General features: G+C 43.9%; 1 protein-coding gene across 1 annotated transcript in view; it reads right to left on the bottom strand.

Moving 5' to 3' along the window:
• Positions 1-389: 389 nt before the first annotated feature.
• Positions 390-22,552, bottom strand: part of EMSY (EMSY transcriptional repressor, BRCA2 interacting) — a 36,128-nt gene continuing 13,965 nt past the window's right edge. Inside the window, 15 exon segments of the mRNA XM_029961501.1 lie at positions 390-1,731; positions 3,322-3,690; positions 3,692-3,762; positions 3,765-3,819; positions 4,657-5,220; positions 6,641-6,789; positions 9,487-9,642; positions 9,920-10,084; positions 11,310-11,508; positions 12,405-12,578; positions 14,096-14,232; positions 15,536-15,709; positions 17,426-17,575; positions 19,124-19,381; positions 20,570-20,837. Coding sequence (XP_029817361.1) covers positions 1,537-1,731; positions 3,322-3,690; positions 3,692-3,762; positions 3,765-3,819; positions 4,657-5,220; positions 6,641-6,789; positions 9,487-9,642; positions 9,920-10,084; positions 11,310-11,508; positions 12,405-12,578; positions 14,096-14,232; positions 15,536-15,709; positions 17,426-17,575; positions 19,124-19,381; positions 20,570-20,837 — 3,084 coding nt within the window. The 3' untranslated portion in view covers positions 390-1,536.

Consider the following 22,552-nt stretch of genomic DNA (forward strand, 5'->3'; position numbering starts at 1 on the left):
GTGACTTAATTTCTAAGATAACAGAGGTTAGGTGAAAACCAAGAGCCCCACCTAGGGGTTACTGTGCGTTCTAACACAGGTGGATATTCAGGACAAGTAAGGTAAATGGGTTTTAGGGTTTGTATTTTTTCCTTTGAGTTACTCCAGTCGGAATTTAACCTTTACTACAATATCAACAGTAAAATCACAGCTTAAAAAAAAAAAAAGACTGAGGCAAAGAGCTGTATTAGACTTTGGATGAGATCTACTTACAGTAGTACTTCAGCACCAAACCGTGGGCAGTTAGGCTTCCACACGTATGTACAATTAAATGATATGGCAAAGTCGTAAAATGCTTAGTTATTTATAATGAAATCTATACAAAACAGTTAAAAACGTGGTTTTATACACATTTGGAAAAAAAAAAAGTCTTGATTACCAGAATGTATTAAAACTGGTTCTCTCCTCCCCTCTGAACCCAAACCTGTCTCTGTGACCTGGAACTATCACAAACCCCAATGTATTGCTTCAACAAGCCAAGGCATAAGGCTCATTTTGGAAACCTGCCCCTGTATGCCCATTTAAGCTTTTAAACTCCCCAAACAGTTAAACTTTAAGAACAGCGTGTAAGAGTAAAATACAGATTTTTAAAAGCCTTACATCACTTCTAAATTCACAAGTTCAACTTGGAAAGACGTTGAACCACTTATCCCCAGTTTTGAAAAACTGATTTATAGCAAAAGACACCCCCCCACTCAGTTTGTATCAGAATTAACACAACTGCCTGTTTCACAGGAACTTTTTCAACAACTTGGCCTCACTTTAATAAATAATCAAAGATTAACTGGAGTAGATGAGCATTTTGTGCACTTATGGCAAAAGAAATGCCTCTTATACCATCGCCCTACTTCTTGTAAAGCATGAAAACAAAATCCACCAGCAAATCCACTTTTCTATCAGTTAGTGATTTTGCTTATTTCCAAACATTCACCAACAAGAATTTAAAAAAAATATATTTTTAGTCTTATGAAAAAAAAAACCAAACCAAATCTTATCTCTAAGTGAGCAAGAAAGCTGACCAATTCCAAAATTCCAGCACTGTCAGAGACACTAGTCTTCTCTCACATGCTGTTTGAAAATACAAGTATTTATTAAATGTTCTCTTTTTTTTTTTTTTTTTGATGGTGTTTTTCTCAAGGAAAGGACCCGGCAAAGTGACGACCCCTTTTCACTGGGAGCTGTTTCAGTATCTGGGGAAGGGCTTCCAGAGCACGAGCTGCAGAGTTTGCTGCAGTGTGGTGTTTGAGCAGGAGTACATTCCACTGTCACAGCTTTACTGAATCTTGGGAACTACATCTTTTCTTCTCTTACTTTTTCTTTTGGAAACAGTTTTGAAGACGCGGCTTCTGCGACGCTGTCTTGTTAAAACACACCGATGCTCGAGGGTCCAACGAACAACTCTAACGGGCAAAGTGCTCCAGGACATCACAACACGAGGGCATCTTGGATCCTCAGAATCCCAAGACATTCTAAAGTGCACTCCAGCGTCCCAGTTGCTCAGGATTGCTCAGCAGAGCTCCGGGAGGGGCTGGGCTCGGGGCCATCCTCGGGGCCACTGTCCCCATCCTGCTCCATCGCCGTCTCCTCGTCATCCAGGCGCTGACTGGTGAAGTTGTTGAGCTCCAGGAGCCCGCTGGGTTCCACCACCACGTTGGAGCTGGAGTGACAAGGGATGGAATAGTGAGGGATAGTCTGAAAGAAAGAAAACATCCAAGTTTAGCAAACGGTTTGGACAGGTAAAGGCGTCTGTGCGAGCACAGGCACTCGGGGAAAAAGGTATTTGGTTTCCAAGGGCAGTTTTCCCCAGCTAAAGGCTTCAAACCATCCTTTCACTGGATTGTGAAAGGTAAAATTTGAATGATCTTCCTCTTCAGGCCCTGATCCTGGCCTTTGACCTTCCCTAAAGGTCTGTGACAGCATAACCAATGCCCATCATCCACTGCTCCCCAAACCTAAAGCAGAGAGAATATTTTCTTCAGCCTTATCTTGTCCTTATCTTTTTCAGACAAGCCATTCTGATGTCCTGGGTTAGAGGAGACTCACAAGGATCACTGAGTCCAACTCCTGGCCCTGCACAGGACACCCCAAGAATCCTGTGTGAGCATTGTCCAGGCACTCTGGGATGACTAACTCTGTTTTCTGTACTAAACTCAATACAAGCTCCAGCCCTGCTCAGGGCTGCAGCAGCACAGAGGCTGTGGAAACACCACAGCTGTTTATTTCTAACCTATTGTTATTATTTATATCTATTTATTTCTGTTTATACTTTCCTAGGTTCTAGAAGCGAAATCTACAACTTCATACAACTGAAATTCCGGGCACTATTTGCCTTTTGAAAGAGCTCAATGGGTGCCACAAGGATAAACAGGACAGGTTGTCAAAACAGAGGTCTGAAGTAAAACAGAAATCTACTTTTGCCTATTTAGGGAAAGGAGGACTATAAATGAGTACAAAAATGATGATTTCTACCACAGAGAAGTTAGTCAGCCCCAGTGAAGATTTTACAAAGTAGCACGAAAAATTTGAGACCTCTGTACACAAATTGTTTCCCACATCAGCAGCATTTTCACTGTAACACAAATGATACATAATACAACCATTTCAATCCACCTCTCATTTGTGTGAGCATAGACTGTGTCAGCTATTACTTATATCCATGTTATACCACTCAGAAGACTTCCATATTTCTTTAGTTGACATTCAGACAACTTATTACAACATAAAACATATTTAAGACAGCAGAATCAATGAAAATATCAAGCATCAGTTAAGCAATAACTCAAGGCATATAGGTTGAAGATCAGTAATCATTTAATCTCAGAAGTGGTAAATCTGGTCATAAGTGAAGTTAAAAAGCTCCCTTTTGAATTCAGACCTTATTTGCTAAACTTTCCCAGTAAGTAAAACTGCATCATGCCATTTTTTGTACTAATTTTATACTCAGAGGTAACATTAATAGAAATTACAAAAGACTCTAGAACACAGTTCTGTACTAGGTGTTTGATGGCTACATTTTTACCCATCTCAAATGAAAGTTCTTTGTAAAATGAGATGAGTTTGGTTGTTTTTAACAGAAGGAGGAAGACACTGAGGATGCAGTGCTAGAGGAACTCCAGCTCAATTTAAGAACAACGGCACACTCTGAAGTAGCAATCCATTACAAGTGTAAGAGTAGAAAAAGAACCCCAAAACCACTCAAACACCATCCCGTGGCTGCCACCCCATCAGCCACGAGTTTGCTCCGCTCAACCTTCTGCCTCATTGGCTCTGCTCTTCCCTTACCTGGACGACGATCTCTGAGGAGCTCTCTTCAGCTTTCTTCTGCGAGAGGTTCTGAATGTGCACAAACTGGTTTGTTGGGGGCACTCCCTGTGCCTCGGCGGGAGCAGCAGCAGGAGGGGCTGGGCTGGGCTCTGTCCGGGGCTGTTGCTGGGGGGTGGAGGTTGTTGCCGTCGTCCCTAGAGCAGCCACCCGAGGCACCTGGGGACAAGGTGACGACTCTGCTTCACTAGAGACTTTACTAGTGGACGTGGCCTGGTCTGGGGGATCCACTACCGTGTGCTCTATGTTTGCATCAGTGTGAGCTTCCACCACAGACACTCTCAAAATATCTGCTACTGCTGCCTCCGGGGGTGCCTGCATGGGAAACAGGGCTGGTAACCGGCAGTGCCAGCTGGGGCACACCACTGCCACCTGCTACCTCTGCAACGACAGGAGGCTGACACCCCCCAGAGTTAGCTCTGTGACAGTGGATCCTTGCATTAGAGTTGGATGTTGCACCTGAAAATCAAATTTTTGTTGTGCATATCACAGTTAATCTTTTCTTACTGAAAACCTAATCAGTATTTCCGAGGACAGAGTGGCACAAACAACATACTTGCTGTTAGGAAGACAGTTGAAACTCAGTGTTTTAACAAAGGAACTAGAAATGATAGGGCGACAGTTAATTGAAGCATGGGGAAAAAGCAGCTTCTTAGGCTGCTAGGTAAGGATTGTAGCAGTATAATACCACAGCAGCCTCATTTTCCTTTGGGATTTACAGCCCCATGGGATGTCTGCTAAAGCCTCTAGTTTTCACATGTATTCCTGAAAGGGCCAAAAAAAAAAAAATTAAAATTGTACCTTTCTGGAGTTAGTTAAAATACATTTTTTTTTCCATGTTCCTCAGTCTTTACATTTTTCCCTCCCAAGGAAAATCAAATTACTCCTGTACATGAAAGCCATATAACTTCAGGAAGATGTAAACTACAAAGGAAGAGGAACAATGGAGAGCCTTAGGAGACTGCAGTCTTCACTTCCACAGAAATAAAAAGTGCTATGGGAATGGAAATTAGTAACGTGTCACACCTACAAATTAAAAGAAAATAACTAGGGACAAACTCCATGCACCAGTGGTGGCTGAAATCAATAAGAACTGTCCAACAAAACACGTTTGTGAGCTCTATGGATCTTTCCCCTGTAACATGTGCTGCTCTTCCCTAGTGCCAACCTTCTGGCAATGGACACCAGCGGAACGAGGAGTTCTCGTGCCAGGACAAAACACTGCTACACAGCCCAGGGCTGGCTGGGTGGTTTTGCCTGACCAGCAGGACGTGCATGCTATCAATATTCCGTTACCTGGCTCGCTGGCTGCTTGTCTGAAGAGGCAGGGAGCTGCACTGGGCTCGGGGGGGGCTGGGGTTGCACGTAGATTTTTTGTGCCGTTGGTGCCTGCTGCAGTTTGGGCAGCTGCTGCGTGGTTTTTACTGCCAGCACCTGCACTACAGTTTGCTGTGGCTGTGCCACTAAGGTGGGGAGTTGCCTCTCTTTGGCCATCATGTGGTGGGGGGGGTGCTGTGCATCTGCTTTGCTCTGTGCTTGCTCCTGCTGCAGGGGGGTTAGCTTTTGATGCCTTATGGAAAGCTGGGGCATTTGCGGGAGTTTGTGCTGGATCTGGTCGGCCTGCAGGTGGATTGTCTGCTTCTGCTTGGTCTGGAAGCACTGCAGAGTTTTCACTTGCAGTTGAGTCTGTTCCAGCTGTGGCTGACTCAGTTTTTGCTGCTTTTGTGCCTGGGACTGTGTCAGGGCAGATCTGTAAAAGAGGCCAGTCTGAGGATCTAAGGTGTCCATCTCTTCCACTTCTCCCTCCTCGGTCCCAAGTTGTTCACCGTGTTTCGTAAATGCAGTGTGACTGCTTAAGGCCTTAAGGAGAAGAAGTTAGAGCATGTTAGTGAAAAGAAAATGTAAGAATACACAATCTAGAAATAGTTTTTCATGTTTCAAATGGACTACTTTAACTTATTTTGCCATCACAGGCTCGCAATTCGTGTATACAAAGATAGTATTACATGGGATTCCACAATACATATGCAAGAAATAGCTACTTTTATCATGTTAAACTGTGGTACATCTCTAGGTGAGAACGTTAACTGCATCACTAATCCTCAGGGGGGTTTTGTACACCTCACTTGAGTCAGACTGAGGTTCAAAGCCCCCCAGGGTTGCCTAGCAGGTGGACATGAAGCAGCAGGGAGTAGTAGGCAGCTGAACCAATAGCTCCATGTTCAAACCAGAGTCTCTCTGCACAATTTTTACTCTGCCTCTTGAAAGCCTAGTCATCTTATCCATGATTTCCTCTGCAGGTCCCCATAGGCCTACAGTCTACCTTATTTCAGCAGAGATCCTCCCTTCTCCTTCCTTTCTCCAAACTGCAATTTTTCTTGGGTGTTGCACAAACGTCTGATTTTCTGAGGGATTTGAGGGAGTGAGCAACCTACACTCTACACTTTGAACACCACAGGATAAAGGTGGCCTCAGCAAGGAGGAAGCAGCCTCCTCCAACACCCATGGAAATCCACCCCCTGACAGGGGTTTGGAACCCTAACACAGAACTGTTCTGCAGCACAGTTGAAGTGCCCAGAGCTTAAAGCCCTGCAGAGCTGAGCAGGCCCTGACCAAAGGCAAAGGAGTGGTTTCAGTAAGACTTCACCACAAGCTGCAGTGTTTGTTTGAAGTGTTTGGGATCCTCATGGTACTCATCTAAGTACCATCTGACTTCTGATTCAGAGAAGTTTGCCTTTTCACCGGCTGAGGCCCTCAGACGGCAGGGACAGTGTGCGCTCTGGGTACTGCCCAGGTTCTGCTCAGCCCTCCTCCCCCTGCACTGCCACCAACATCAGCTGAAGAGTCCATGCCCCTGCAACACAACCACCACCCTCACCACCAAAACACAGTCATAGAAAGGTCTGGGCTGGGAGGGACCTTAAAGGCCATCCAGTGCCAGCCCCTTCCATGGGCAGGGACATCTTCCACCAGCCCAGGTTGCTCCAAGCCCTGTCCAACCCGGCCTTGAACAATTCCAGGGATGGGGCAGCCACAGCTTCTCTGGGCAACCTGTGCCAGGGCCTCCCCACCTTCATAGTAAAGAATTTCTTCCCAATATCTAATCTAAACCTGCCTTCCTTCAGGTCATTAAGGTAATCCTACAGTTACTAACTTGCCCGTACACCGAACGTTTTTGGTGGCAGCAACACGACACATTCACCCAGAACAAGCCCTGGTCCTGTACAATTCATAGAGCCTGCTGCTGTGTACAGACTGCTGGGAAAAGAAAGGGTCCAACCTGCTGCATGATGTGGGTGATGGCACCCGTGGAGGAGGCGGGGATGGATTTCACCACCACGGAGGTCTGCGTTGCGGTCTGCGACTGCGCCACGTGCTGCAGGAGGGTCCGCGGGGGCTGTGCCGGCGGCGGGGGCTGCCGATGGCTCACTGCAAGCAAAGAGGTCAGTGCCACTCCTCCAGAGCCTCCTCAGGGCTGCACCAGGGCACTCCAGCCTCAGCTGGCAGCACGGAGGAGCGGGAAAGGTCCCTTTGCTCCGGCCTCGAGGGGCACAGCTACTCTGAGAAACCTCCCCGGGGGGCTCGCTTTGCTCTCTGTTTCCTGAGTCACCACGCTCGGTCCAAAGCTCCTCTGGCCTCCCTCTCCCAACACACCAACTCTGCTTATGCTCCATTGTCAGCTGGGTTCTTTGTACAGCACCAGTATAACATGCAGAGCACGAGTTAATTCTGGTTTTACGCTGGTAAAAGCACCTCCACAACTGACTGCAATTAAGAACAGCAAGCCTTGCTCACTGAATTTCTACCACTGAGAAAATGCACAAAAGACCCTCCAGAGCACAGGCTAAATTTGGGAGATTAACACGTAGAAAATATTTGGGTATTATGAAAACAAGGGAGGCTGATCCGACATGACCTTGTCACAGGTCTGTGTCACTTCTGAGAACAGATCCAGCACGAGTTACAGAGTTGTGGTGTGGGTCTGTAATTAAATAGGGGATCAAGAGAAAAACTACGTGCTGCTGAGAAAAAAACCCAAACAAACCATTCTATATTGTAGTCACTGATATGAATCCAAATCACTTTATACCTGTCCATATTAATAGGCAAATATTTGCTTTATATCTTAGTTACAAAATACTTCATAACTGAAGGAGAAGAAGCAAAAAGTTGTAAATTCAGTTGTAGCATAACTTAAAAAGTTTCTAGTGACCTTCCTGATTGTTAAAAGGAAGGTCATATTTTGAATTAATATGGTAATTTTCCTTTCTCACTCCAAGAAAGGAGATGGATTATATCAATACCAGCCTGCATGCTGTGCCAGATTCATCCTGGACACCTCCCAACAGTTCCTAAGCAATTGAAAACTTAATTTAAAAGTAAAGTTTCTAACCTATATGGTTGTGTAGATATTCTTCCGAATGTGAACCAATACAGTGTTGTCTTCCTGAGTCTGCAGACAGACAAGAAATGGTGACACTGAGATGTGTGAAGTGCTCCCTTCACCTCAGGAGGAAGCACATGCCGAATCCCAGCTCCCCCAGGGATTGCAGTGTGCCTAATCCTTTGGTCCAGGGGCACGCAGGACATTTCACACCACACTACAGACTCTTTACTATCTTACTACTGAATTTTTAGCAGAAAATACAGCTCTGTGGGTTACTGATAAATCCAGAGAAGCGCGAATTAAAAAAGAAGAAACACTCAATGACCTGCATTCCCTGGCAGTGTTCACAGAAACTGGGGGAAGGGACAAAAATCTAAGAGCAAAATAAACACTTTTGTGCTGCAGCAGAACCTGCTGCTCCTCTGCCCACAGCAGCCTGCAATCCTCTGGGAGATTCCCAGATTTCAAATCAATGTTTACAAAACTCCCAGTGTTTCAAACAGTGGCATCTCCAGGAAGTTCTCAGCTTTTGTACTTTGCGTGGCTTCTAAGCTGCAGAAAAGGACAAAGACACTGACTGCAACTCCCCATCCTGCCTGCCAAAGGCCCTATTTTACCTCAACTTGCACAGCAAGACCTGTCAAAAACTGGAACCTTGACCATGTGCTCAATGCACAATATCCGTGCCAGGGAAGGAGAAGTGCTCTCCAGTTAGCAGGCAGTTATTTGTTGTGCTTTGGAGTTTGTTTTAAGAGAGATCCGAGGGAGCAGGACTCAAACATTCAGAATTGTAGCAGATACAGTAAGTGTTATTTAGAAGAATAACAATAACATCCTCCCCAGCTCCAGTTTCACACAAATTTAGGCCGTACAAGGGATGGAAGCGAGGGGAGGAAGCACAGAGCAAAATATCAGATTAGACATTTAGCACTAAACCCACTGGAGTTACAGATATGTACCTAAACAATTCAATACAAGTTTTATTTATTCCTATATTCAATGTGGATTTTCAACATGCTTCTGCTTTCCTTTTCCAAAGAAAGCAGGGAGGGAGACCAACAGTGTGGACTTAAGAAATTAAAATGGAAAACAGGCAATTTGATCCTCTCACGAAGTGGCTCACACCTAATGTTGGGGAGCATCAGAGAGACAAGGACTTACACAAAATGGATGTCCAGATAGGAGGAGTCAGGAGTTTAAAAAGTTAAGCACTGAATTCCAACCAGAATTTGAATTATTTAAAGTGTAAATTTATCAGTTTAAAGCTTTCTAGCAAATGAAGAAACTGGGGACCACATTAGCATGCTAAATGCACACCTGGCTTTAACTCAGGACTAAATGGGTTTTAACTCAATGTCTGACTCCTCTCAATATGTACAAAAAACAGGATACAGTTCCTGTAACTTCACCTTCCACTTTGTCCTTACTGGACATTTTCCTTTAAGACAAGTGGGACAGTCTGTCTTCTTCATCCAGGGACCAGAAAATCTATTCAACCGTGATGTCTTAAAGCAACAACCCTTTGTATCAGTTAGAAACATGTTCCCTTATGGCCCAGTAAAGCAGATACAATCTCTGTCCCCTCACAGGGTCTCAAGAATGGAAGAAAAGACTCGTTTCCTCCACAGAAAACTACAGTGAAAACATGAAAGTGAAACCTATTGTGAGAAAACTCCAAAATTAAGTCCCCAGACTTCAACTGTAAACCCACCATCACACTGCCTTAGACACACACTTACCAGTTGTGATATATTCAGCCACTAATTCTGACTCTACAACAGCAATTGAAGGACTTTCTGGGGAATGCCTCTTTTCTTGAGTCATCTGGATTGGAACAGCCATCTGGCTCAGGTCAATGGTGGGCTGCCTTGGCTTCGATTCCAACTTCTCCTTCACTGCTTCAAGCAGAAAAACATTAAGTCAGCCTCTAACATATAAACCTCCATAATAAAACAAACCTCCAATATAAATGCACCAGTTCAATTAAACAGATCATGAACACTAGAGAACAGATGCACCAAATACATGCAAACAAACTGATACAGGATAAGAAGAAAGGAACCAAGTTGATTCAAGAGAGGTGCTTTTCAATTACAAAACTTATTACAAAGGGCTGCTTAAGCAAAAAATAACCTTTGAAGTTATCCTAGACAATCTCATGGGTTTTCAGACCTGTTGTCTGCTGAAGTTCCAGCAAAGCTTTTATTGTGGAAGTAGCTGACTGAGATTCACTGGATACATCCTGGTAAATTATTGTAGGGCTTGTGTCCACAGCAATTTCATGTTCTGACCAGTCTTGACTTCTTGAAGCAATCACATGGACCACAGGCTGGGAATCTGTTTGTTAAAGAACAAAGGCACATCACAGAGTCATGGAATGGTTTGGGTTGGGAGGGACCTTAAACCTCATCCAGTGCCACCCCCTGCCACGGGAAGGGACACCTTCCACCAGTCCAGGCTTCTCCAAGCCCTGTCCAACCTGGCCTTGGACACTTCCAGGGATGGGGCAGCCACAGCTTCTCTGGGCAACCTGTGCCAGAACCATTTTGGGCTGGAGGTCTCTTGTCTGACTTCTCGCTTTAAAGCAGTTTAAAATTATACTAAGTTATTCATTATTCATTAGAATTTTGACCACTGCCAAGGATGCACACTCTGATTCTGCAACACTAGTTTCTATTACAATTGACTCTTGAAGTAAAACACTGCTGATGTTATGAACGATTTCCAGGAAAAAAATCCTGTATCTTAGTTTTTTTCAAAAGACTTTGTTCCAAAAAATCAAAATTCAGAAGGTTTCTTTGTATGTTGAATTTGCCTTGGATTGAACTAGGTTTTTTCACAAGGTTTTAGCAGTTCAGCATTCTGAATTAATGGCTCCTAAATTTTGATAAGTTGTTTGAATCTTCAAAACTTCTTAAAATTCACTTAAAATGGCAGTATAGACCAACAATCACAGAATTATACAGAAGGGGTACAAAGGATTCTCTGAGACATTTGCTTTTATTTGCTGCAGTGACACATCCTCTGGTCACTTCCAACCAGAGGCTGGGTGCTGTTTATGCCCTATTATTTATGCTCCTCTTCTACACACAGAGTTGCACCTGTGCCATGGCTTGAAGCCAGGGCAGCATTCCCATCGGGACTGCATGTCTGATCCATGTCCTGGTGCACATGCATGTGCATTTATAAAAGGACCAGAATCTGTGCTGTCCCATGGCAGCTGTCAGTCATGCAGCAGAGATGCTGTCACACAGGGAAAACCAGGAACTGCCAAAATAACCCCAAAACCTGCTACACTGCCTGTCCCCTGGCAGACCCCCAGACACAGGGAACAGGGGGCCTTGTGTGACAAGCTGGAGCCCAGCAAGGAATCGCTGTGTCCACTTTTCAGGAGAAATGCCAGCGCACAGTAAGCAGCTCAAAAGAAAGATAAACAGAAAAATAAGGGCACAGTGGCACTTTGGTGTAACAGCCTGGGTGAAAACCCGTGCTGGCAGGAGACACACAGTTATGTGACACCTTGGGGATAGTCCCCTTGGGGTTTTCTGTGACACCAACACACCTTGAGAGCTCTGGGAGGACTCTGTGGACGAGGAGCTGCTGTCGGTGTAGGTCTGTGGTTCCTCCTTCACCTCTGGCAGAGCTGGGGTTCCTGTCTCTGCCACCCTGGATGCCTGCTGCAACGTCTCAGTCACCAGCTGCCTGGTCTGCTCACTCACCACCGTGGCCTGGAACGTCACTGGCTTTGGTTTGATCAGGACCTGATCACACAGATACATTTGTGTTCAGTCAGAGCACTTGAGAAAAGGGGTCTGAGCAATCAGAGCACAGGGTGCCACCAACAGACCTGGGTGCACCACCTACATAATATACACGTTAGTCACAAATCTACCTCTAAATTCAGCAACTGATTATTAAACCACAAAGCCCAAGTAAATGGCAATGCACAAGAATGCACTTCTCACTCAGTAATTTGAAGTCTTAACAAAATAAACCGCTAAAGAGTCATTTTTCAGGACTAGATACTACTCTAGTGTGGTAAGAGAAAGCTGTGCAAGTGAGCTGGGACATGCACTGCACTGGGAAGGACAAGCACCTCCACAGGAAATCCAGTCCTGAACTATCAGGCACACAACACGTTATACCTGATAAAAGTTTAATTCTTTTAAACACTAAGTGCAGCCAGAGAAAAAGCTGAAACTGAAAGCACCCAAAAATGAGCCTGACTCTGTGTATTTAGCCCCATCAACCACACAGGGTTGCAGGGACAACCTGAACAGACACTGAGCAGAAAATAAACTTCAATAAAACCTCAGATTTGATGGACGACCTATGTCCAGACCGTGCATCTTTATTTCCCAGGATCTAACCATCATCTGTCAGACTTAAACAGGCACCTAGAGCCATGACCAGACAGTTTCAGCTCTGGAACAGGCTTAGTAAATCCTTTTGGCTTGCTCAGGCCTCCAGAAAGAGCCAACAAATGCAAATGCTGCTCAAGAAATCAGAATCAAGGCCACCTCGTTCCACCACTGAGTCTCATTCCCCACAGACATATATTAATCCTGCAACAAATGAGGCAACACAGTGAAAAATGATTTACTTCCCATTAAAATGGAGGGGTACATTCCAAGACAGAAATGGGTCCTCACTGTACCTGCGTTTTCCCTTGCTGCCCATAAACAATTTTAGTTGGGATGATTTTGGTGGCTGGCTGGACCGTGGACCCTATTCCTTTGGGCTGTGTAACAATCATTTTTGTGATGGGTCTTGTGGCAGTGATGATAGCAGGTTTTGCTCCTGCTGGCACTGCCTGAATAGTTTTCTCCCCCTGTAGAGAAGCCAAAGTTTACAGGTTAACTTTATGAAACTGTTCAGTGAGACCCACTTCTCTAAAAAAAAAAAAATATAGTTATAGATGAATGTGTGTACCATGAAATAAACTTGCTGCTGCAACTAGACTTACTTGAGACAAAATACATCAGAAGACCAAGAACAAAAGAACCTACAGCTTTGAATGGAAAAAGCTACCAAAATCCCCTTTTCCATTACTTTACCTTCTGAACAGCTCTGAAGGGGTGAATAAAAAGGAGTAACTAAAAGACACTGAGAAGTCTTTTGAAGTTGCTTCAAAGAGTTTACCTAAGTTGGAACTTTCCTCAAATCTTTCACAAATGTTTTTGAAAACCTCTAATTTCTATTAACACTGACTGTGGCAAGACATCTACAAAACTTGAACTGAGATTCTAAAAGGGAATTATTTAAACATAGATTTTTGTATTATCCTCAGGGTCAAGACATTAATTACACATGGACTTCTTTTAAACAAAGTTCACTTCATCAACAAATGCAGATTCACAGCTGTGCCACAGGAATCATTTGACTATGGAATAGTGCTGATATATGAACAGACTCCTCATAGCTTAAGAGCAAAGACGCTGAACGTGGTTTTTTTAAGCTCTGCAGAGTAACAAACCAAATGAGTAACAACATTAGTTGCCAGTTCTCCTAATATTCCTACCAATATCCACCAAATAGGAGGAAATCCCGAAAAACATACTTGTTTCAGAAATATCCTCCCATACTCCTAGTTCCTATTGTGTAACAAAATAAGATTTCCACTTGTCTGAAAATACATCTTGAATTCTGAAAATCAGGAAAGTTCAAAATTTAAAAAAAAAAAGAAAAATTCCTAAAAGATTTAGAAAAAAACCTCTGTAGTTCTGCTACTAAGCAGCCTTTAAAATGTTACATTAAATGCATTAAATCTCACAGTTCAATGTAGGAACATTCATTATTTTCATTTACTAGTACTTAGAGGTGAACTCAGTTGATGCTGGAAACTGGATTTTATTCTTAGTACACGTGTCAGGTTATCCAAAAAATAATTCAGGACAGTACAATGCTCAGGTACAGGATGGTACAGTGTCACACACCACATATACTGAAAGGGGGTTCCCCTGCTGGGAAGGCACAATTTATTTCTGCCTGTTTAATATGAACAGTTGGGGATACAAGTTTATAACCCAGGACCCTGGTTCTCCCTAGAGCACAAACAGGGGAAGATTCCAGTCATGTTCATCTACTTCATCACTTCAGCATCACAAAGGGAAAAAAGGCAAGTTCAAAAATTTCTATTTTCCTTTAACTCTGAAAACATTCCCAGCTGGCTTTAAGCACAGAATCCCATCCTGTGGCCCACAGTGGCCTCCCAAACAGCCCTGACACCAAGGCATGCTGGGTCTGTTAAGGAGTTCATGCAGTGGGCTTTCCAGAGAGCCCTGGGCAGCAGGAATGCAGCAGCACACACAGCTCACCTGGCTCAGGGGCACTCAGAGCCTCACTTACCCCCGCGTTCAGCAGCGTCGTGACAACGTTCTTGCCTGGAAGCCCTTGGATTGTAGTTCCTTTCCCAGTAGTCTTTTGCACAACAATCACATTGGGTTTGGATGTCATCGGAATTGTGGTGATTTTGGTTGTAGTTCCTAAATTTTTGCGGGAAAAGAAACAGTGTGCAGTTTATCCCATTTTGTGTATTCCCCTTCACTGTGGAAGTCAGGGAGCTACAGAAGAATCATTGTATTTAAATCTGACAAGCACAACAAGAAGCCAGACTCATCTGGAATGGGAATCATTATTATCCTCATCAGGATCAGTCACAGCTTTCCCCACATTAGCTGGTGCTCAGGAGAATGATACTTGCACTTGTGTATAAATTCACTAGTAGGCCTAGAAATCATCTTAACAACTCATCATACCCACAACAGGCTAAAAAAAGTTACTTGCTCCCAAAGAACTGCTGCAGCATCCCTATATATGATTTTGTAGAAATCAAGACCTGAAAAAACTGAGGTACCTCTGCCAGATTCCAGGCCAGAGTGGGTTTCCTGAAGAGCTTGTGCAGCAGTTTCCAGGGATGGGAGCTGGCAGGGGCCATGTCAGGTCTTTGCTAAGCAAAGCTAAAGCCAAAACATATGCTAAGAAATTGTTACTGGTATAAGTGTGCTTGGACCTGGTCCTAAAGAAACCCTATCTTTAGAGGCTGGAGAATCCCAGAATGGTCTGGGTTGGAAGGGAACCTTTAAGATCATCCAGTTCCACACCCTGCCATGGGCAGGGACACCTTCCACTAGCCCAGGTTGCTGCAAGCCCTGTCCAACCTGGCCTTGGACACTTCCAGATGTGGGGCAGCCACAGCTTCTCTGGGCACCCTGTGCCACTCTGGAACTGGCAGAGAACCCAGGCTGGTCAGCAGACTAACAAAAATAAGCAGCAGGGTCTGCACGAAGCTGGGAGGGAAAGCTTAAGTTAGAACGTGGGCTAAAGGAAGGACAGGCTGACACTGATAAAATACCAAATAAGGTGGAGACTGCACAGCTGAATTTAACATATACAATTCATTTTTATTCTGGTTCTTTGGACATGTAGTAGAACAGAGAAGGGCAGCATCAAGATTATAAAATGCCTTGAACTGGGGCCAATGGTGTTTTCTAACCTTTCTGCCCACTGTACAGCACAGCAGTCCCACCCCACATTTCCCTTTTCCTCCCAGGCTTCCCTCACATTTGATGTTTCCTTCTTAAACACAAGAACTGCTGCCATCCTTGAGAACACTTCACCTTCACAACTTCTACCTATTCCTTTCCTCTTCATGCTCAGCTACTTTTCTTCTGAATTCTCCAGTAAAGCTCCTAATAACGATTTCAGCATGGAACCCACCGGACAATCCGAGCAGGCCTAAAGTTATTTCTGCAGTAAGTCTTAATATCAAGGTACTCATATGCCTACCAGAGACAATATTACTGCTGATAATCTTCCCTCCCAGAGTGGCCAGAGACTTTGGGACCACGGTGATGATGCTGCCACTGGTGGTTTTGACGTAGGTGGCAGCCCCTGGCGCGCCAGCCATGCGAGCCCCCAGGGACGGGCTCACCGTGGGCCGGGTGTACGTCGCTGGAGTGCCTGTTGGAAAGAGAGAAGGAGAAAGTTCACTGTTAGAACACGATCCTCTGCCAGCTATTTGTGGAAAAATAAGTTAGTTTAGGAAAAGAAACCAAGCATCAGATTTATTCAGAGAGATCCCACACTGCGGTCTGTTGCCACCCTTCGCGATTCTTTAGTAGCTTTTTTATACCAACTTTAAATTAACATCCCAGTCTTCTGAAGTATTTTAACAAATGTTCCATGACTGCCTTATTTTAATTCATGTCCTTGTGCCTAAGGCTGTAATTCTCAATAGATGTTTGGATTCTGCCAGTGTTTTTGCCTTGTGCTCCCTTAGAGACCCAAGAGTCAGGCACCTGATTGCACTTCTAAAACTCATCCCTCCCTATCATGAAAGACACTCCTCTTACAGGACAAGTTGTTTACAAAGAGCACCAATGACTGCTCTAAATAACACTCTTAGAGAAAAACAAAATTTACCATGATGATGCAATTCTATGGACTTAGCACACAGCAGCACAAAAGAAACCTAACACGTTAAAAATGCCGTTTTTTCAGAAATAGTCCTTTTCTGGATGGAAACACAACAGAGTCTACAAAAGAAACTTGCTCAAAAATCATAAGTCAGCAGCTCCACAAACACTGCAATTCCATTCTGCTTGTAGTGCTGCAGATAGCACACTTAATGGGTAAAGATCACAGAGCAAAACAATTTGTTACAGTGAGAAAGATGTGTGCACAATACATGTTTTACCAACTAAATAAACTGCAAAATTGCTATTTTTTTAAAATGAATTCAAGAATGCACCTGTGAGGTACCTGAAAAGTCGTAAAAACAACATGAACCCCTAGTTTATGCTAAGGATAAGAGGAGATGGCCTCAAGTTGCACCAGGGGAGGTTCAGGTTGGATGCTATGAAAAAACTGCTCATGGAAAGGGTGGTCAGGCATTGGAACAGGCTGCCCAGGGAAGTGCTGGAATCCCCACCCCTGGGAGTGCTCCAAAGGCACGTGGATGTGGCCCTTGGGACAGGGTTTAATGTGAACATGGTGGCATTGGGTCAGTGGTCGGACTTGGTAATCTCAGAGGGCTTTTCAAACCTTAACATTTCTATTACTTGAATATTCCCAACCCATGCTAAAAAAACCAGGAAATAAGAGTTTTCTGAAAACCAGGATAAACTGCCTTTCAAGTTTTCCTCATGCAAGTTTACAGTCTGAACAGCCTGCATTATTTCTGATCTTTAATCAATTACAAACACAAATACAATTAGATGCCCAGAAAAACACTGGGAGTTGAAATGTCAATTTACTGGCCTTTCTATAAATTCACTGCAGGACTATGAGCAAGTCACCTGTCTTTTAAAGCCCATATATGTAAAACAGGAATGATGCTGACCTGTCTGCTGGAGTTAAATCAATGTAAATTTTGCAATATAACGTGCTACAGAAGTGCAAAGTATCTGTAGAAGCTGAAAGAAAACTTCCTTTAAAAAACCCCAGTGGGGAAGGAACAATGATATTTTTGTGTAGCAATTCAAAGATCCCAAGAAGAGTAAAAGAGCCCTCAGTGCACAAATCCTGACGTAGAATAAATAACAGCAGGAGTGTGAATGTGCTGTTGTGCTTCCTGCTCAGGAGAGAGAAGTGGGGGTTTTTAACCCTACTGAGCCATGTCTGGTCACCTGGATGTCTGGGTTTACCCTCCCTTCCCTTCTCAGAGCCAGAACTTACCAGTGGGAGTAGTGCCCAGTTTAGTTGTCATGATAGTCCCATTACTGCTAACCACCATAATGGGTGAATTGCTACTGCTGGGCAAGGTCGCTGTAACTGGTTTGGGAAGGATTTTACTGGGCTGCACCTGTTGAGTGATTATTTTAACACCTAGGAAAGGAGAAAGTCACTGTTAAAATACAGGCACGATAAGTTACTCTCTGAAATGCTTTCTCAGACCAAGGCCCAGTGGGCAAGTAGCCCCACGAGGCTTCAATTCTGAGCCCATGTATTCTTGATCCTGAAAAAAAATTATTTCATTTTTGAGGGCTGGGTTTTCTTTGCTTGGGTTTGGGGTTTTTTTGTTTGTTTTGCAAATACCAAGGCAGCCATCATCTTTGCCTTTCAAGTGCCTGTTTCAATTCCTAGCTACTCCCACTGGAGCATAGGATTCCATACCATCATTGCTTTGTTTGATGTAATTTTTAAACTTTTCCTGGTCCACGATTCAAAAAGAAGAATGTTTCCCAGGAGCCAACAGGTTACAATCAGGACTGAATTGGTTCATATATAATGAACCATCTAAAAGTGAAGTAATTCTTCAACAATTTAGTCTGTAAATCCTAATGGGTCTTAATTAGTCTAACAAATTTAAAAAAAGCCTTTTGCACAAAGAGCATTAGTGACTGTAAGGAAGCAACTGTGACCCTGGCTGGGGAAGGTTATTTTAAGTAAACTGTTCTCTTTCCTCTTGATTTATTGGTTACCTTGAAGCCAAAAGGAACTGGGCTTAAAAAATGGTATTTCTAAAGAAACTTTTACCTAAAAAGCACATTGAGCCTAAACCCACGGGAGAAGACAAGGAGTGAAGCTCTTATTGATCAAATATTGTTCAGTGATGGGAGGATGGAAGCCTTTTATCTGCCTTCATTAGCAGCTATTTTTTCCTCAAGCAATGGTCCGAGAATCCTTAAGGAAGTTTTATCAAAGGACAGAAATAGCTCTGTTTATTTTTTTGTTCTATGGTCTATATTAATTCTTTGATCTAAACAGTATGACTACAAAATGGTAATTTTACTGACATGATTAATACAAAATACTAATTTTATGTTAATATATATATAAAAATACTTTGCACTTTTATAGCATTTCTTCCTTTAGAAGTGGGTAACTTTGCAAGCATTACTTCTTACTGAGATAAGAACTGTATGCTACTGCAGAGAAAAGCCAAGGAAGAAAGATTACATGACTTGCCCAAAGTCAGCTGAATGAATCAGTGTTACAAAAAGGATCCAGTCCAACTTCCAGATCTAATTGTATTTGTTTTGACAAGTACCTCAAAAGTAGGGTTTGATTTCTGGACCAAAGAAAAGAATTAAAACATGGATTAACTTCTTTTTCCAGTTGATACAGTTGAACAGCTCCTGGATCTTCAGAAAACTGGTCTCTTCCAGGCTGCCAATCACATTACTTTTGAAGTCATTTACATACCTCTCAACCTCTAGAGATAAAACATGGTCTGTAACACCTGAACCAAACAAGAAGAATGAAAGAACCAAATTCTTTAATGAACGTTGGCTGCAAACATGCAAACATCTCCTCCTGCCGAGGTCAGAGCCCAGCGCTGCGCTCAGGAGATCATCCAGCTCCCCGTGCACAGCGTGGGCAGGACCCCGCGGCCACAGCTCACCAACACGACCCCAGAGCAGCCCCCACTACCTGATTCCTGCTTGATCTGAATGGTGGGCTTGATGCCAGGGGGCAGCTGGGCCTGCTGGGGCTGCTGCTGGGCCCCCGAGGAGGGCACCAGCTGCTGCTGCTGCTGCTGGGCCGGCGGAACCTGGGTGGCAGTCTGCTGCTTGGGAGGCTGCTGGTGCTGCTTGGGGAACTGCGCCAGGAGCTGCGAGGGGCTGCCCACCAGAGCCTTCGGGGAGGGCAGCCTGGTGGAGGCCACCTTGATGGCTGATGTGGACACACCTGCGGGAGAGCAAACGGGGGGAGAGTGAGCAGTGCATCGCCAGACACTGCCATTCCCAAAACAACTGTGCATTCCAACTGGCTTTGCTGCTGGAAAAGGCATGGGGATCTGTGAGGGAACAAAGCTCCCACGTAGCAGAACTGCTCTGTCAGGAGGCAAGGGAGTTTAACTTTCTTTACATTGGGAGGGATTATCAGTTTATGTCCCAAAATGTTTCACCAGCATCTTCTGCACTGACACTGACAGCTGGAAAAAAAACTGTTACAGAGATTCTCCACCTACTGTATTTTAGAATTAAAAAGTCTCTTCCACAAGCAAACCCAACTAAAAATCAATGGTTTCAACAGTCTGCTGTAAGCCCTTCTGCTCTGTGGATTAGTATCTGATTATATTAATAGAAGCAATATGGAAGGAAAATACCTCGTCAGCCTTGATATGGTTACCCAGTTTTGTAGTGTGGAACAAGAATGGAAAACACAAGCCAGGAAAAACTGTGATGTGACACTTGTCACTGTCAGGTGGGGGTTTTTTAAGTGCTGCTCATTAAGATCCCTTCATTCACTCCCAGCTTCCCTTTCAAAGGTTAGCTGGTGGCTGTGAAGCTGAACAGTCCAGCTGGCACACACAGCTGCAACTTGAAATCAGAAACCTGAAAATTTTAATCAGGTCCACTCAGGCCTTAATTATAAAGGACTTTAGAACTGACGTGCTGATAAAATACACAGATAACAAGATGTAAACGCTTCTCTACCTCTCATAATTGTCATCGGGGTGTGTTAAACTGAAGTTGTGTTTCTTTGATGTTAGCTTTGCATGTTTTTGTAAACCAGGCTTTTAAGAGAAGCAATCACCTTCAAATATTGGAAACATCCCCTTCCATGCAGCAGGTGGAGTTCTCAAAGCCAGTCATTTGGAGGCTACAGCGTTTTAATGATCAAAAACTATGTCACACCACCCCACCACATTCCCCCTGAAAAGAGGATCTGCACACTAACTGTTGAAGTAAAGAGGAAAAAGAGTTCAGCAAGAACTTTTGTGGAGTCTCTTGGCTTAGTTCCATCAGCAGGCTCCTCCCACATCTCCTGTGCTTTACCCATCAGACACCAAGTGACGCTGCCCGAAGCGTCATTCTCCAAAGCGCAATCCCTCGGATAAGACCCCCTGGAAAGGCAGAGTCAGGGCCATACCTTGTGCCACGGTGGACATGACCACGGAGGGCGTGGAGGACACGACAGCAGTGACAGCAATGGTGCTGGCAGTGCAGGGGGCAGCGGGGCAGCTGCTGCTGTTGCTGCCCACCGAGGGCTGGGCCGCCGTGATCACCACCGGCGGCTTCTGCGTCGTCGAGGCGATCACCGACGTGGGGACCAGCTTGGTGACTGCTGCATAGTTGTGGGACTTGGACAGGATGTTGGGTACAAAAGTTGAGCTTGGAGAGGTGGTTACTATTATCACCTGAAAGAAGAAAAAAAGAAGAACAACAGGAAATTCATTTGTCCTTCGCACGCGTTCAGGAGCATAAAAGTGCAGTTATGGGCCCGCCTGTGTATTTAGTTTTAGAGATACGTGATTATTAAGAGCATTTAAGAGTGTCATAATCACATTTGCTGGCAACAGAAAGTTTCAATTATTTTAAAGAAGTGGTGGTAAACATTTCCTCAAAATTAGAAGGATTTTTTTTTTTAAGGAAAACCATTACTGTGCAATTAAAATAGCATTATCTCATGTCTGAAGGCAAACAGACAGAAACGAACTGCTTGACTTCATTATACTGAGCCAGGAAGCCTGAAGCCCATTTTCAATGGAACTGAATGGAGGTTCAGCAAGATTTAAGCACCATTCTCCCAAACCTTGCACAAATAGCAAGAAATGGCAATGAGAGAGAATAGGTGATGGGGTTTTTCTCTTTAACAATTAACAAGCACTTGCTGAGCCAATAATGGGAAATATTTTTGACCTACAAGGCTGTAAACAATGTTTCATCAGTGCAAGAAAAATGGTTGAGGTTTGAAACATTTTCTGCTCTAATTAGTGCTCTCAGGAACTAGAAATTTTTCCTTATATGCCTGAAAACCATTTGTTTGAAGAGAATAAACATCATCCCAGTGCAAGTTACAATTACAACTCTATGAATCTGATCTGACATAGAAAACCAGAGAATTCATGACAAGATTGGAAGAGGTCTGTCCTGAAGCAGCTGACCTAGAAAACTAAGCCTTTATTATTATTTATTATTGAATATGGGGACAGTTTACATAAAGAAAACTTTTATTCTACTTATATGTACCTTCTTGTACTTACACAGTTAAAATAGGAAAAAAAGCACAGAAATACAACATATCTTCAGTTTACCATGCAAGAGTATTGAGAAATTATTTTAATAATGCAATTGTTCCAATAAAAATTTAGTTTATTAAAACCTTGAAAATATCAACTTATTAATGATTCCATGTAACAAGAGCAGACAGAACAAAACAGTACAGGAGGAGCAAAGAAACCTGGGTCAGCTCACACACAAAGCCTTACACTGCTACCCAGGGACTACTGAAACCTCGCCTGATAAAGAAATAATATGATAATGGCACCAAAAATACACTTAAGCAAAAGATTGAGCAGTTTATAATTTGTTTAAAGAAAAATGGAGGACAAAAATAAAAGGCAATAACCACGTGGACGGAGTAAGAGCAGCAAATTTCCCCACTGTGGCTATGGCTGCCTCTGCCTCTCCTTTTGCCCCAGGCCTCAGTTTTATGGTCTCTGCTCCTTAGCTCAGCCTTTCATGTCCTGATCTGAGGAAACCCAAAATCTCACTGTCCCCTGGAGCAGGCTGCCCACACCTGAGCAGTTCTCCCTGCGCCTTCCAGGGAGAACATTTCTTTGCATCAGTCTTAATCTCGCCTTCTGCCCAACCTGGATTTAATTAAAACCCCCTTCTCAAACTGCTCTTAGGCCACAACCATGCAGAGGAGCTGAACATGGCACAGCTTGGTTCTGGTGGGAGAACTGCAGGGGAAAATGTGGCTCTGGAGCTTTACCTGTTCCCTACACTGTCAGTTAACACCAGAAACACCTCCCAAGTGTCTGACTCAGGGTCAGCTCCATTCCACCCAGGGTAACTAACCCAGGAATACAGGTGTCAAAGGACACCCTGCAGTTACAAAAGGTAGGTT

Source organism: Manacus vitellinus, unplaced genomic scaffold (assembly GCF_001715985.3).
Source record: "Manacus vitellinus isolate BGI_N305 unplaced genomic scaffold, ASM171598v3 scaffold_35_pilon, whole genome shotgun sequence".
Lineage (NCBI taxonomy): Eukaryota > Metazoa > Chordata > Aves > Passeriformes > Pipridae > Manacus > Manacus vitellinus.